At 41.1% G+C, this 16,166-nt stretch overlaps 1 protein-coding gene across 1 annotated transcript; it reads left to right on the top strand.

Moving 5' to 3' along the window:
* Positions 1-652: 652 nt before the first annotated feature.
* LOC103060546 (ankyrin repeat domain-containing protein 40-like) lies at positions 653-14,942 on the top strand. Its single transcript, XM_007433011.2, has 5 exons — positions 653-949; positions 3,087-3,235; positions 8,932-9,426; positions 10,998-11,173; positions 14,536-14,942. Exons 1-5 carry the CDS (start codon positions 831-833, stop codon positions 14,680-14,682), a joined length of 1,086 nt encoding a protein of 361 aa, XP_007433073.1. The 5' UTR covers positions 653-830; the 3' UTR covers positions 14,683-14,942.
* The last annotated feature ends 1,224 nt before the right edge of the window (positions 14,943-16,166 follow it).

Raw genomic sequence — 16,166 nt, forward strand, 5'->3', positions numbered from 1 at the left:
GCTGTATGCCTATTTATTTTAAATTGTCATTCTGAAGAACGCTGCCTTAAAATAACAAACTTCCTTTTCTCCAAAGTATTGCTGCTCCTGCCAGCGTTTGTGCTTTATTGCCCAGCCCTTACGGATTAAACCTCTCACGGTTTAATAAGACTTACTTCCAAAGCAACAGAGACTGAACCCTTGGACTAGAAATAAATGGGACTTATTTCGAGAAAGCGACGCACAGATCGTCGCTTGAGTCGCACTGAAGCCAGGAGGGTGCAGGCAGCTTCCCTGGCCTCCGAATGATGGCCTTTCGTATCTTAAAAAGAGGGCGAAATTTTAGTTGGCTTTTCAGCTGTCAAATCCTAATTTTTAGGGACGGTGCACGTGCTTTTGGAAATTTCCTCCAAGCGACGCACGCAAGAGGCTTCATCTTTCGCTCGAGCGCCCGCCGCCGTTTGTCGCTCGGCTCCTGTTCTACAGCGCTAGGCCCGCCCCCCCCAGGCTCGGTTGCCCTGGAAACGGAGCTTCGCATCCCTCCTCTCGAACCCGGCCTGCCAGCCGCCCCCGCCCCTCCCGCTCGGTTTCTGTCCGCTGGTCCCGCTGCGTGGACGAAATTCCTGGGGGCCGCGCGCGCCGTCTCACCGGCCGGCAGGAGGACGGAGGGGCTTCTGCCTCGCGCGTCCCCGGGCGCAGAGCCGCGCGGACGAGAGAGCTGGGAGGAGAGCGGCAGCTTCTGCTTTCGCTACCCCCGTCTCCCTGCAAGGGGGAGCGTGCGGATGCGGCATTTCTGGGCCTGCAGGGGGGCGCGCTAGGGGCGGAGGGGAAGGGGGAAACAGAGAGGGAGGATGAGCAGCCACCTGGAGGAGAGGCTCCGGGAAGCTGCTGCTCTAGGCGACCTCGAGGAGGTGCAGACGCTGCTCCGTCAGGGGGTGGCGGTGAATGCTCAGAATGAGATCAATGGCTGGTAAGAGGCCCCTCTTTCTTTCCCCCTCCGCCTCTGGGCCGTGCGCCTTCGTCTCTCCAACGGCGGCAGGCGGCCAACCGCTCCACCCCCCGCCCCCGTTCCAAGATGCAGCAACAGCACGTTGCTCGCCCTTAAGCTACAGCGAATCGCGTGCAAATCGGCGGGGCGTGTCGCTCTGCAGAGCACCCTCGCAGCTCTTTTCTGGGCTCGCCTTCCCTTGGCCCCACCGACCCCCCCCTAAAATAGGCGGGACTGATAGAGGTTGTTCCGTAGAGTTGGTTGCTTAGTTATCGTTCCCTGCGCGGGGTGGAGTGGGGAACCGCTGCCTTACTTCCTTTAGCAAAAACAGCCACAGAATTATCGCCTGAACTTTCGGGGTCGTGGTCCATTTCTGGGATCTTATGCAGCGACTAGATTCTTAAAACTTTGATCTTAGGGATACCTGGGAGATATTTGCATTGAATATCTTACTGGTGTCACTAACGCTAACCATACCTATAGGTTGGATAACACCATTCAGTCTTCTTTAGAGTGCTTTATGGCTTCAACGTGGATCTTGTGATCTTCCCCAGTATTGCCAAGGTTGTAAAATACAGGTACAGGTAGCCCTCAGGGTACGACCACTTGTTCAGTGACTGTTCAAAGTTACAGTGGCACTGAACGAGGGGGACTTAGGACTGGCCTCAAAGTTGTGGCTACCACAGCACCCCCAGGGTCATGTGATTGTAATTTGAGCACTTGGCAACCAACTTGCAATTATAACAGTTGCAGTGTTCTGAGGGCATACGATCTCGCCACTTGTGACTTTCCCTGCTGGCTTCCCACAAGCAAAGTCAACAGGGAAATTGGCAACAAGTCACTCCCCCTCCAGCTGCTTTTTGGCCCACCCACCCATACTCCATAGCGCCCAGCCGGGGCACCTCCCCGCCTATAGCTCTCACCTGCTAGCCTGCTTGCCTGGATTTCTGCCTCTTCCCACCAGTCCTCGCTTAATGACCTACACGGTCCTTGGTTAATGATCTATGTGGTCCTCACTTAGCTAGGGGGACTGCTGGGATTGCCATCACTAAGTGATAATGATCATGTGACATTGTGCTTTATGACTGCATTGCTTAGCCACAGAAATGCCAGTCCCAATTGCGTTGTAACCTGAAGATTACCTGTAGTCCTCACTTACTGACTGCAATTGTGACTGGCAAGTCTGTTGCTAAGTGACACAGTCGTAAAGTGAAATGTCATGTGTCTGCGACTTGCGACTTCCAGCCAGCTTCCCCATTGACTTTGCTTGCCAGAAGCTGTCTGTGAAGGTCACAAATGGCAATCATGTGACTGCAGGACGCTGTGACTTGTAAATGCCTGCCGGTTGCCAAGCACCCAACACAATCAAGTGATTGCGGGGATGCTGCAACAGCCACAACTTCAAGGGCCAACTGCAAGTCTCCTTTTTCAGTGCTGTTGTAACTTCAGTTGCTGAATGACTGGTTGGTAAGTGAGGACTACCTGTAATATAAATATAGAGCATTAATATAAAGGATCTAGGAAAGAATTGGAAAAGGGAGACAAAGTTCTATGATACAATCCTGTTTCTTGCAAAAGTTGAGGCACAGTTTACATCTATTAAATTCTGATAAAATTCATCCACAACAGAAATATCATGAACACTGGATAGATTGGACACCCTGCTGTCTTTATAAGAATTGTGGAAAAATTCAAAATAGACAGCTCTCCTTAAACCTCCCCACTTCTCCAAATAGGACTGATACTACCTCACAAACTGGGATATGAAGCGGTCTTGCCCAGAGACCATCAAACTCATGGTTGTCACTCTAGCCAGCAGAGATTTCAGGCATCTTAGTCAGGTTCTACCTAAGCACAGAGATTGAACCTTCTGTGTTGATATGTAAAAGGTATGCTTGCTCTAAACTGAGGCACCTCTCCTAGATAGTCACATTATAGGAGAATGATGATTTGTGGCAAGACAGCCTATGTTACGGCCTTTGGATGACTGTGAGGAAGTCAAGCAGAGGTACAGCTCCCAGAATTCCTTATTGCCAGAATTGCTGTGAGTTGTAGTTTGGTAATATCTGCTGGGTCACAATGGCAGAAACACTTGATAATTAAGATTTCTCTTATATAGGACGTGTTTGCACTGGGCATGCAAGCGTAACCACACTCATATAGTTGCATACCTGCTGGACTGTGGAGCTGATAAGGGGATTTTTACAATTAATAGAGAGCTGGCAGCACATCTGACTTCAAAAAAAGAAATCAGAAAACTTCTTGGAGGTACACTTGATAACTTGAATTTATCTTTCTAAAAATATACAATGGATTTGCCTTTAGAGCATAGCTCTTGCATTCTAAGATGTCAGTGAAGCTCATAATGAAGGAGTAAGTTAAGGAATAGGGGTTTATTTTATTCTTGCTTTATGTTTGCTTGAAGAGTTTGCTGATATCATTAAGTGTCATTAAGATATTGGATTAATCTGTATTCTCACTTCTTTTTTTTTCTGTGAGTGTTCCTCTTTTCAGTAAGTTAGAGAAGTTGTAGGCTAGGTTACCAGCCTGCCACGTTTTGGCCATATTAAGCCACAAGTACAGCCAGAGTACCAGTTGTACTCCAAACATGCTCTTGGTATTTTGTGCAAGCTTGGATCTCTAATCTAGATACTACCTTCGAAGCTGACCTACTAGTGATTTCATCCTACCATTTTATTTATTTATTTATTTCAGTGATTTATATATGGCTACCTATCTCACTTTTGTGACTCTGGGTGGCAAATGTTAATTAAAACATAATAATCAACCCCCTCCCCCAAAGATAAAAATAACCACAACAATGTTAATACAGTGATCCCAGGTTCTCAAAAATGTAACACGCTTCAGCTGTATAACTGGTTCATTTAATATCTTAGCCCAGTGCCAGAGGGAATAACCAAGCGTTTCAGAACACCAGCAGAATTGGGACCATCTGAATCTTAGGGAGGAATGGTGTTCCATGGGCCAGGCACTGTGACAGTAAAGGCACGCCTCCTGGATCCCATTATGTGACACTGCTTCAAAGAAGGAACTCTGTGCCATGTAGGGCTTTACAGGTGACAACCAGCATCTTGAATTCCACATGGAAGACCACTGGAAGCCAGTGCAGCTTCTGAAGCAGGGGTATTATGTGGGCGTACTGTAGTGCACCTGAAACCACTTATGCCGTTACATTCTGAACTAGTTGCAACTTCTAACTGCTCTTCAACGGCAACTCCATGTAGAGCGCATTGCAATAATCCAACCAGAAGGTGGCTGAGGCATGAATAACCTTGAGCAGGGCTTTTAGATCCAGGAATAGTATAGTTGGTACCCCAGATGGATTTGTGCAAAAGCCTTCCTAGCCACAGTTGCCAGCTGCTCCTTGAGTGGGAGCTGTCAGTCCAAGAGGAGTCCCAAATTGTTCACCAACTCTGGGGGAGTCCTAACCCATTCAGAGATAAAGATGATCTGGATTTAGTGGGGCTCAGAACCCGTAGTCTTAACAGGGTTTTAACAGGGTTGAGCCACCATCTGTTCTTCCCCATCCAGACCCTCATAGCCTCCAAATCCTAAGAACCTCTGCAGCATCATTACTAGGAGGTAGATGTAGCATACTGACACATGTATGAAACTATAGCTAGTTTTAGCTATTTTTCCTCTTTCTTATCTCTTTTAATTTCTTTTGCCTGTTCGTATTTCTCTCCTGCACTTCATTAGCACTGCTTACCCCCAAATACATGGTACATGTGTATAATTGTTCTATGGTAGAATGCAGAGATATATTACTGCTTTTTAAAAATCTAATATCCTAAAAAAACTGGGGACTCAATAAATGTTTATAAGGATCATGAGGTACATCTGTATCTAAATATTTCTGTTTCTCCTCTCGCTCTGAGGCATTATACTGTGGGTCAGTGTTTTTGATTCCATAACTTTGGGAGCCCTTTCCAATTCTTTGGTGAAGAAATCTATAAAACTCTGTATCTTTACACAGAGAAATAGAACAGGTGACTGGTAATAATAGATCAATGGCCTTTCAGGCAGAATGTCTACTGTTAGCTTTCATCAAGGAGTCCTTAATAAGCCATTGAGGAAAGAACACAGTATAGTTCTTTGGTCATAATGCCAAGACGTATTTTTGTGTTACTAGAATGCATTTTAGCTTTGACACACTCCAGTAGAGGTGTTTGGAAGTTTTCACTCTTTTTAAAGAAGAATTATACAGTAATGAATTGTAGTTTCCATGTTATCTGAATCTGACAAACTAGGGGGAAGTTAGAAATTAAATACTCATCTATACTATTTTTAGCAGTGTTTTTCTTTTCTTGTTTTAAATATTTATAATAATATAGTGGAGATTTGGCATTAAGCTAAAAAATCTATACTTTCTTTATATAATAAAAACAATTCAATGTACTTTGCTTGGCATTGTTTATCTTTTATTAAGGTTATATTGAGCATTAATTATACATTCTCTGTCCACTTATTGATATTATCGTTTCTGAAAATACATCTTTGTTTTAAATAAATAAAAAGAAATATGAAAGAAAAAAAACAAAGTATAATTAATCTTCGCTAAAGAGCATGGGAAAAACCATCTTCAAACTGGTTTATGAAGCAGTCTTGTTTCCACTAATTTCAGGTCAGAGCTCTTTGAATTCAACTGATGTTAATCTAAAATGGAGACAGAAGCTTCCAATCTCTTCTTCACAGCAGTGTAGAAAGAGGCAGAGAAAGAGCTCAGGGCTAGTTGTGGCTTAATATTACATCCAAGCTGGGCTGTTAGGGAAGCACTGCCAGGTAGTATGTGAGGAGTGGCTGCGGGCAAGGCAACTACTGTCATCACAGAAAAAACCTGTGTATTTTATTGGATACACGTATTATTTGCTTTTCAACAAGATGCCAGGCTAATGTTTGTATGTCATAACAATTGAAACAGAAAAAAAAGTAAACTTTGGATGTAACCTATCGGTTAAATGGATGGAAGAACATTTTTCACCTTTGGTGAAATCCTAGCACTTAGCTGCCAGGGCTTGCTTTTGAATTCAGGCAAGACATTTCTGAAACAGGGAACTCCGGCAGTAAAAATTGTGCTGTGTTTTGCTGCAGCTATAATCTGAAACAGAGTTGAAATAGTTAGCAGGACCTAACAGTTTGGAAGTTGTCCTTCTCTTCAGTCAATTTTGTTTCCCCACTCTTCCCTCCTGTGCAAGTGCAGTTAACCCTTCCCGTTATCTCATCTCCATCCTGTTCTTGTTTTCTTTTTTTGCTGTTTCTTCTAGAAATGGGGTATATTATTTTACAAGCAATTAATTTTAATAGTTGTAAGTTCAATTAATTTAATTTTCCCCCTAGCTTTGCTGTTTTTGTTGTGTGGTTTGGAGGTGGTATATATACATAGGGACAAGCATATATGAACTCCCATTATACAGATGAGTCACATCAGGCAAGAGAAAAGCTCCAGAGTTAGATATGGCTGGAAGTGCCAATCCTAGGTTGGTAAGGTGGCTGAAGTAGGCACTGCAGAGGAATTCTGTGTTTTTTGTGTTTTTTTTTTTAAATCACCTTTTATAGGATGGGGATATCATCTTAAATTCAGAGTAGTCCTCCCTTCTAGTAAATATGGAAGTAAGCCCTACTAAAGGGACTGGGATTTACTTCCAAGTAATATGCACAGGGCCAGAATATTTTAAAGCAGAATGATGTTTTTGTACAGGATATACATTTCATTAGGAGAGCTCTTCAGTCCTTCAGGTTCCATATTTCTTAGATTCTACTAGTAGTTTTCTTAAGTGTGGGAAGTATATAAATCTCTATCCAATCCTCAAACAAGAGTCCACAAGAGCTCTTAAAAACCCTTGCCATATTATTTTGAAGAAATCATATACCTACATATCTACCTATCATGCTATCCTGTCTCAGGTAAGCAACATTTTGCAAAGTGTAGAAAAAGGAATAAGAAATAGCAAGCAGAAGAAATTAACTAAGTCTTGGAAGTGCCTTGAAGTGTTTAATTTAGAACTGACAGTTTATATAGAATTCTGTGCCAATATACAGTCAGGTCCAGAAATATTGGGACATCGACACAATTCTAACATCTTTGGCTCTATACACCACCACAATGGATTTGGAATGAAACAAACACAATGTGCGTTAACTGCAGACTGTCAGCTTTAATTTGAGGGTATGTACATCCAACTCAGGTGAACGGTGTAGGAATTACAACAGTTTGCATATGTGCCTCCCACTTGTTAAGGGACAGAATAATAATCATACATCAAACTTTCCCTTTTTAATACTTGGTTGCAAATCTGTTGCAGTCAATCACAGCCTGAAGTCTGGAATGCATAGACATCACCAGACGCTGGGTTTCATCCCTGGTGATGCCCTGCCAGGCCTCTACTGCAACTGTCTTCAGTTCCTGCTTGTTCTTGGGGCATTTTCCCTTCAGTTTTGTCTTCAGCAAGTGAAATGCATGCTCAGTGGGATTCAGGTCAGGTGATTGACTTGGCCATTGCATAACATTCCACTTCTGTTCCTTCAAAAACTCTTTGGTTGCTTTTGCAGTATGCTTTGGGTCATTGTCCATCTGTACTGTGAAGCGCCGTCCAATGAGTTCTGCAGCATTTGGCTGAATGTGAGCAGATAATACTGCCCGAAACACTGCAGAATTCATCCTGCTGCTTTTGTCAGCAGTCACATCATCAATAAATACAAGAGAACCAGTGGCAGCCATACATGCCCACGCCATGACACTACCACCACCATGCTTCACTGATGAGGTGGTATGCTTAGGATCATGAGCAGTTCCTTTCCTTCTCCATACTCTTCTCTTCCCATCACTCTGGTACAAGTTGATCTTGGTCTCATCTGTCCATAGGATGTTGTTCCAGAACTCTGAAGGCTTTTGTAGATGTCGTTTGGCAAACTCTAATCTGGCCTTCCTGTTTTTGAGGCTCACCAATGGTTTACATCTTGTGGTGAACCCTCTGTATTCACTCTGGTGAAGTCTTCTTTTGATTGTTGACTTTGACACACATACACCTACCTCCTGGAGAGTGTTCTTGATCTGGCCAACTGTTGTGAAGGGTGTTTTCTTCACCAGGGAAAGGATTCTTCAGTCATCCACCACAGTTGTTTTCCGTTGTCTCCCGGGTCTTTTGGTGTTGCTGAGCTCACCGGTGCGTTCCTTCTTTTTGAGAATGTTCCAAACAGTTGTTTTGGCCACGCCTAATGTTCTTGCTATCTCTCTGATGGGTTTGTTTTGTTTCTTCAGCCTAATGATGGCTTGCTTCACTGATAGTGACAGCTCTTTGGATCTCATCTTGAGAGTTGACAGCAACAGATTCCAAATGCAAATAGCACACTTGAAATGAACTCTGGGCCTTTTATCTGCACATTGTAATTGGGGTACTGAGGGGATATCACACACCTGGCCATGGAACAGCTGAGAAGCCAATTGTCCCATTACTTTTGGTCCCTTTACAAGTGGGAGGCACATATGCAAACTGTTGTAATTCCTACACCGTTAGATGTACATTCCCTCAAATTAAAGCTGACAGTTTGCAGTTAACGCACATTGTGTTTGTTTCATTCCAAATCCATTGTGGTAGTATATAGAGCCAAAGATGTTAGAATTGTGTCGATGTCCCAATATTTCTGGACCTGACTGTATATTTCTCTAGTTTATCTTCCGCTTCCAAGTAAAATAAAACAGGGCAAGATTCCTATTCTTAACCAAGTATTTGCCAGTGTAGCTCCATGGATGGGTCTTGTATTTCTCTTGTACTTAATTAAACTGTTTGCCTGTTAATCTGTTTGCTATTCCTTTGTAGTTAAAAAAGTGACTCCCAAATTTGAGGTATAATTAATTATGCTGGTTCTGGAATGCATGGGAGTAACAATTCTCATGGAATGGTTAAAATAATCTATTTTTTATTTTCCCCCAATACCTCCTGAAGTGGAAGATAATGAGAAACAAGAAGTAAATGACTTAAAGTTGCCAGTTATGGCAAACTATCTCACCAATGCATCTTTTCCTTGCACTTACAATCAAGAAAGGGATGGTGTTCTTCATACTTCTGCTCCACCCAAAGAAATAAATGCCGCCATACCTCATTTATCTGCTGGTGAACCTAGCCCTTGTTTTTCAACAGTTCAAGCAGAAAACATTTGCACACCCATTTCTTTGCACAAGGAAACAGAACTCCTTGGGAAACACCTTTGGGACAGGGACCTCATTTCACCCATTGTTGCAGAAGCTTCGGAAGATATAAAGTCTAGAATTCAGAACTGCTGTCCTGCATATTCTTCATCTACACGTCGCAACAGAGATCACTTGACTTCAAGCCTATCTAGACAACATATACCTAACCAAACAAATGGTGCCACAGTGGGTGCAGGGCCATCGTTACAGCCACTGGTTGTCACTGGAACTATTCCATATACTATACAAGGTACTGAAAAGCTTTCTTTTCACTGCAGTGTTTATTTTTCTTGCTATGTGGACATGGTTCTTAGCCACCTTTTTCTTCCAGAAAATGGTCAGAGCTTCATCAAGATAAGAACACAGTTTCTGTGTTCAGAAATTGAAATCCATGCTTTACACTCACTGTAAAACAAGCTGGTTGCTTGTCATAGGATGGCATGTGGGAAAGGAACTTTTCCCCAAATTATTGTGGAAGTGCTTGGAGGCACTTGGAGAAGTTAAAGGAGCGCTGCTACTGTAGCAGAGGAAGTTCTTGCAACCCAGAAAATTCTTGTTGGATTATAGTTGGCACACATGCAAACGCACATGTAGATTCAGCATTGATTTCGTCTTTCGTTTACATATGAGTTAAAGCTGTAGTTCACGTAGGAACTGAAAGTAATGAACAAAATACCTAGGCTGGCTGCCTTCAGTAAGAATCGTATCATGTGCCTTCCAAATCTGCTGAGTTTGACCGCAAGACAGCTACCTGTCTGAAAGAGCTAGCTGGCTGACTGGCTGATTTTAAAATCCAGTTGCTCTGAACTTTGATATCATAAATTCTGGGGCTTAGACAATCTGCAGAGGTGGACATTTTTAGCAGGTTTGCTCTTCATCAGGTAGGCAAGCAGCCGTTACAAAGCAAGGGGATTGGATGGGCATTAGGAGAGGCAGCATAGTTCTAGGTGCCCAGGAAGCCTTTGGAGTTACAGACAGTGAATCTCTCTTCCCTTTGTCAGCAACCTTATCATCCATCTGCCCTAACCATCAGCACTACATTTCTGTCTTCATTTTCCTGTTACATGCTTGTTAAAAAGGTAGTCTGTCTCAAATGAAGCTTGACCCCCAGTGACACAGGCTGGTCACTTGGCAAGAATACAAAAGTGGTTTGCCATTTTCTTCTTCTGGGATGTCCCCCCCTCCCCTGTCTCCCCAACTTCCCAATCTAGTCTACAGTTGATATCTTCTGGTAATTCTAATGGGCTGGAGCCACTTCTACTAATTTGCCCCCAGGTCCATAGTTGCAGAGAAAGGTCTGTTAAAAAATTGCAACACAGATGCTTATATAGAAAGGCTGAGCCCTATTCAGCTCTCAAAAGTTAGAATGAATTCCAGGGTTCAGCATTTATTATTGTTACCACCAACTTCTGTTGGTGCAAAACCTAAATATAAATATTGACTATTATGTTGTTATTTTGGGGGGGTTGAGTCAGTGTTGACTCCTGGTGATTTCCCGGATCAGTCCTTGCAGTTTTCTTAGCAAGATTTTTGGAAGTGGTTTGTTGTTGCCCTCTTCCAAGGGCTGAGAGAGAGCGACTGGCTCAAGGTCACCCAGATGGCTTTGCCCCTAAGTGGGGACTAGAACTCACGGTCTCCTGGTTTCTAGCCTGGTGCCTTAACCGCTACACCAAAGTGGTTAGTAATAAAATTTTGTAAAATGGCATACTTTAAAGAAAGTGATTTGGGGATCGCACAGAATTTATCACTTTAGTTTCCCTACTTGTAAATGAGCATTTACTTCATGTAAATATATATGTTTTCCCCCATATAAACATACAGAATTGGTGCTTAAAGTAAGAGTTCAAAATCTTAAAGAAAATGACTTCATTGAAATTGAACTGGACAGAAAAAAGCTGACTTATCAGGATCTGCTCAGGGTGTGTTGCTGTGAACTGGGAATTAATTCTGAACAAGTGGAGAAGATTAGAAAATTACCTAATACGTTATTAAGAAAGGTAAAGACTACGATTTTCTTTTAAACATTTATTTGGTGACATCTGTTGAAAATGGCTCACCATCCAAAATAGTACATAAAAGACATGGAACTAGCAGACATTATTTATCGTGACATACAACTGATAATTTATACTAATTAGGTAGCTAGCACAGAAAGAATTAACATCCTATATTTTAATGTGTTGCTTTCTAAAAAAGGCTTTAGGACCAGTTCAGAGTTCCTCATGCATGTTAACAAGCTGCACATATACTACTGTGTGCAAGAATATTCCTTACCAAGATAATAATAATACAAGAAGTCAATTTATTCCTCCAAACAGCAGCTAGACAAGATCCTTTGCTGTGTTTATGTGCATGAGCACGTTTATGAATCATAGGAAGATATTTGAGTTTTCCTTTAACCTGTTCTTTTGGCATGAAACCCTTCAACATTCTTAGTACTCTGTTACTCTCAGGAAGTGAGCGTAACATGTAGCTTAAGTTAGCACAATTTACAGAATAGTATGGTGCAATTCTGGCTGGAATCAATCCAAAGACAGGTAAGAGTTCCACACCATTGAGAAATTGGATGGTGCTCAATTGGGACAGAAGTAATGCTTAATATTTATGGGCATCTTCCAAATAATGAGCCTGCTTCATATACATGCAGTTATTTATGCAAGAGTTGATCAATTAAATGTGGGTTTATATGGAATTCAAGCGCTTGTTGCAGTTCGCCCACCTGAATAGTGCATTAGAACTTTTTTTTCTCTGACACTATTACCGTATGTAAAGTTTCTATAGAGGACTGAAGCATGAATCAATAGTTTTTGCTAAGAATTGTACCAAGCGCTTCTTGCTTTTGGTCAGCATAAAGAGGAGGAGTACAGGTGTATCCCAAATGAGTAGCCCAGGGAGCTCCAATAGTTAGTTGCTATACCTGTATTAGCAAGGTCCAGGAAAACAAAACCAAACAAAACCAAACAAAAACTTTGTACCAGAGAGGTGGGAAGGCCTGTGTGGAATCTGCTGTTCACAGATCTTCTATCTGATATGTACAGGTAGTAGCTGAGATAAGATTCAGTTATGGATTCTTGCAAAAACAGCCATTTCTAATAAACGATTGTTTCATTGATTTTAGCATTATGGGTTTAATTAGCTTGAAATCGATGTTGGAAAATATTTTCCTAAAGCAGTTAAAAAAGTGTAACAAATCAAGCTTGAATCATAAAGTGTTTTAGGTGAGCAACCCCCCCACTTGTCTCAGTCTTCTCTCTCACTCCCAGCTTCTGCCAGTGCCCTTGTCTGATTCCAACTGTCCCATGCTCCATCCTCAATCACTCTTGAGGGTCTCAGCTCCCTGAAGCAGTGTTAAGAGTACACAAATGAGTGCATGTATACGCACGCCCACAGGAAGTACTTTGTAACTATAGCCAATAGAGCAATAGAGAGGACAGGGGATGGAAAATCAAAGAAACTGCCTGAACTGAAACTGCTATGCTTGTTTCAGCAGAGCAAAAAGTTGGGAGCATGGAAATGGTTGGCAGTTCCAAGGCTGGTCTACTTCTCCCCCTACCCTCATTATTCTCCCTGATCAGGGAACAAAAGGACCGTTGCACCCAAATGATACATATTATTTGTCTGACCTTACAATGCCCTTTGCCCCTTTTACTGTTGAAGCAGCGTAACAAGACTTTGACCCTGATTATTCTACTGATAGGTCTGCAACCTCCTGGGTTCTACAGGAATATGCCTGTTTATGTGTATAGGCATATCCAAAATAATATTGGCTGGCTTGCTTCTTACATACATACGTATAACCAAATATTTTTGGTTACTTCTTATACAGGTAGTCCTCACTTAATGACTGTTTAGTGACTGTTTGAAATTACGATGGCAATAAAATGTGACTTATGACTGGTGCTTGAAGTTACAACCATCACAGCACCCCTGCAGTCATTTGATTGCGATCTGGGTGCTTGGCAACCAGCTTGCACTTACGATGGTTGCAGCATCCTGGGGTTACATGATTGCCATTTGTGACCTTCCCAGCCAGCTTCTGGCAAGCAAAGTCAATGGGGAACCATATGACTCACTTAATGACCAAGGTGATTCACTTAATGACTGCCATAAAAAGGTTGTAAAATTGGGTACAGTCACATGATTCACTTAACGACTGCATCACTTAGTGGCCTAAATTCTGGTCCCAATTGTGGTCGTTAAGTGAGGACTACCTGTAGTTAACTTTAGTTAACTCATGCTGTAAGCCAAGGAGCTGAACTACCTTTTTTGCAAGATTTCATATTTGTCTCATCTTCTTAGGATTTGCAGACTAAGTAAAAATAGAGCTGTATGCAAGCAAGCTTCTCACACAGGATTTCCTATCCCTTGTTTTAATGACACCATCTTCAGTAATTGGCTGGGTTTATGCATTGAGCTATGATTTGCTTAAGCAACACTGATTCAGTTATCCAGGTCCATCTAACATTGTAAGTCGTATAGAGCTGCCAACATGGCATCCCCAATAAATATGAAACATATGACAAAAATCTCATGAGATTTGTATGTGAAAATGCTGAAATGTTACAAGGTTTTGGGACTTTCTTGTGAGACTTTCACAAGATTTGGATGATTTGGAGGGGGATTTTTCACACTCTGGTCATTTCATGAAGCTACCTAAGGCCTGAAAATTGTCAATCCCTACTATAATTTTAGTATGTGAACCAGAATAACCACATTCCTACATGCTAAGCTCAGATTGAACAAACTGCATAGTTTAACAACTTAGTGTGTGATTCTGGTAGCTCAACAATATATGTAGAGTACAGCACATATAACTCCAGCCTATAATGCTCCATTCCTAATGGAGAACTTGCACTGATTGACAAGGTATAAAATGAAGCCATGACATGCTCAGTGCTCTCAGAATAGACCTTGCAATTGGGATAATCCATTGATATAACTTTTAACTGTATTCATGTTTTTTAGTATGTTGTAAGCCGCCCAGAGTCCCCCATTGTGGGGAGATGGGCGGGGACAAATTAAATAAATAATAAAATAAATAATAATATTAAGTACATTCAGCTGAGTACATTTTGCATCCCTCTTTAGAACTTCACACCCAACATATAATGGTTCTAGGAAAGTGGTGGGAAGAGGGCTTGGCATAACACCATTTTTTTAGTTTAGTCTGTAATATGTATTAGTGTAATAAATATGGAATCCTTCCTAAAAGAACATTTTTCATTAACTGAGATTCTTAAGGTAGTATTAAAATAGTCCATCATCTTGATGCAGTCTCTATCACCTGTTTTATTATTAGTTTTCACAGTATGAAACTGCTTTAATTATTTAAAAAATATTATTTCCTTTCTCCTCCAAGGATAAAGATGTGGCCAGGCTTCTGAATTTTCAAGAGCTGGAGCTAGTTTTAGCGAGAAGCATCACTTCTCCTTTCAAAAATGCTGCAGCAACAACACTGAAGGAAAGATCTTGCTACAACACCAAAGCAGCCAAGCTGACATATTGAAGTATAGGATTTACAGGCAGAATAGTGAATATTCTATTTTAAGCTATTTTATTAAAATTAATTTTTAAAGTTTCATATTATATTTTCAGTTAAGAAGCAATATTTCCTTTGTGTTCGTACTTAAGATTAGTGGAGTTAGCACTAAGTTCCTAATCAATTTAAGTACTGTAGAAGTCTCATGTATAATCTATCGTAACTACCCACCCCACCTGCAAACAAAAAACCCTGCTTATATGACTAAAATAATCACAGCTATTTCCTTAGCAGGTTCTTGTTCCCTCAGTCAGTCTATCCTGTCGGCATCATATGTTTAATCCGTTATACTCAGGAAAAGATACCACAGAAAATATTTGTATTCTAGCGGTTACTGGTCCTTTTCATTAACAATACTGTAATGTTAAAAATAATTTCAATTTAAATGCCTGTAAGATAGATAAACAGAACAGAAAACATATTATAGCAGGGAAATCTTTAGTATTGCTTACGCACTCTTCCTTAGAAATTCATAAAGTATTATTTATACTTTTCTCCAATTTAATAGTTCTGATGAAACAGGATTAAAGCTTTCTCTATTAACTTCCATTCCATAATAAAGTTGACTATTTCAGAATATTAAAACTTTTTAGATTTTAATACTGTGTTTGCTGTATGAGATTTATGATTGAAATGAAAGCATAGCAGTAATTCATATATGGTAATGTTGTGCTCATCTGCCAAAGTATCCCATTCTCAATAGCTGCAGTGAAAGAAAGAACACACTGGTTTGCTCCCAATGTAATTACTTGCTGTTGAATTCTTTTGGGCTGGGTTTGCTACCCAATCATTTTGCTATGTATATGAGTCAAAAGAGTCACAAAATTCGCTTGTGTTTTTACTAGCTATGTATATGGCTACTGTACTTCCAAAGTTATACATGTAAACTCTGATTTTAGAATAGGACATTTTAGTGTTTTTGCCTCCCCTGAAAAAAAAGTACGCCCCAGATTTGCTCCAAAGGGGTTTTCCAAAAGAATAGAATGATTGGATGTATCCATTGGCATTATTGACATATGTTGCTCTTGTGCACGATACATATGCAGTCTAAACAGTACGCTTCCACATGCTGTCTCTTTTTGCTGAACCTGTTTTCATCAACAATACACAGATCAGTCTATTGCATAAATATTTAATGTATTGACATGTAGTCACAAAGCCTCTAACAGCTTAGAACCCAGATTATAAATACTGCCTTCCCCCAACTTGGTGTTAAGAAAGATTACAATAGTTAGAAAGGCCTTCTTGTGGTCTACTGGTGGGTTGATTCACTGGTAGCTCAAGGGATACTTGGCTATCTGTATATTAGTTGTTTTTAAGAAAAAGAACCCTGAAGACACACCTTTATACTCAGGCATTTGTAGGTTAAGGATTACTCTAGAACCAAAGCGTCTATAATTTTACTTTTCTATTTTTTAATGAATGTTAATCGCTGTATTTTTTTTTTTGTT

This window comes from Python bivittatus, unplaced genomic scaffold (assembly GCF_059951505.1).
Source record: "Python bivittatus isolate LINGU-HERP-01145 unplaced genomic scaffold, Pbiv_v1 ctg000220_np1212, whole genome shotgun sequence".
NCBI lineage: Eukaryota > Metazoa > Chordata > Lepidosauria > Squamata > Pythonidae > Python > Python bivittatus.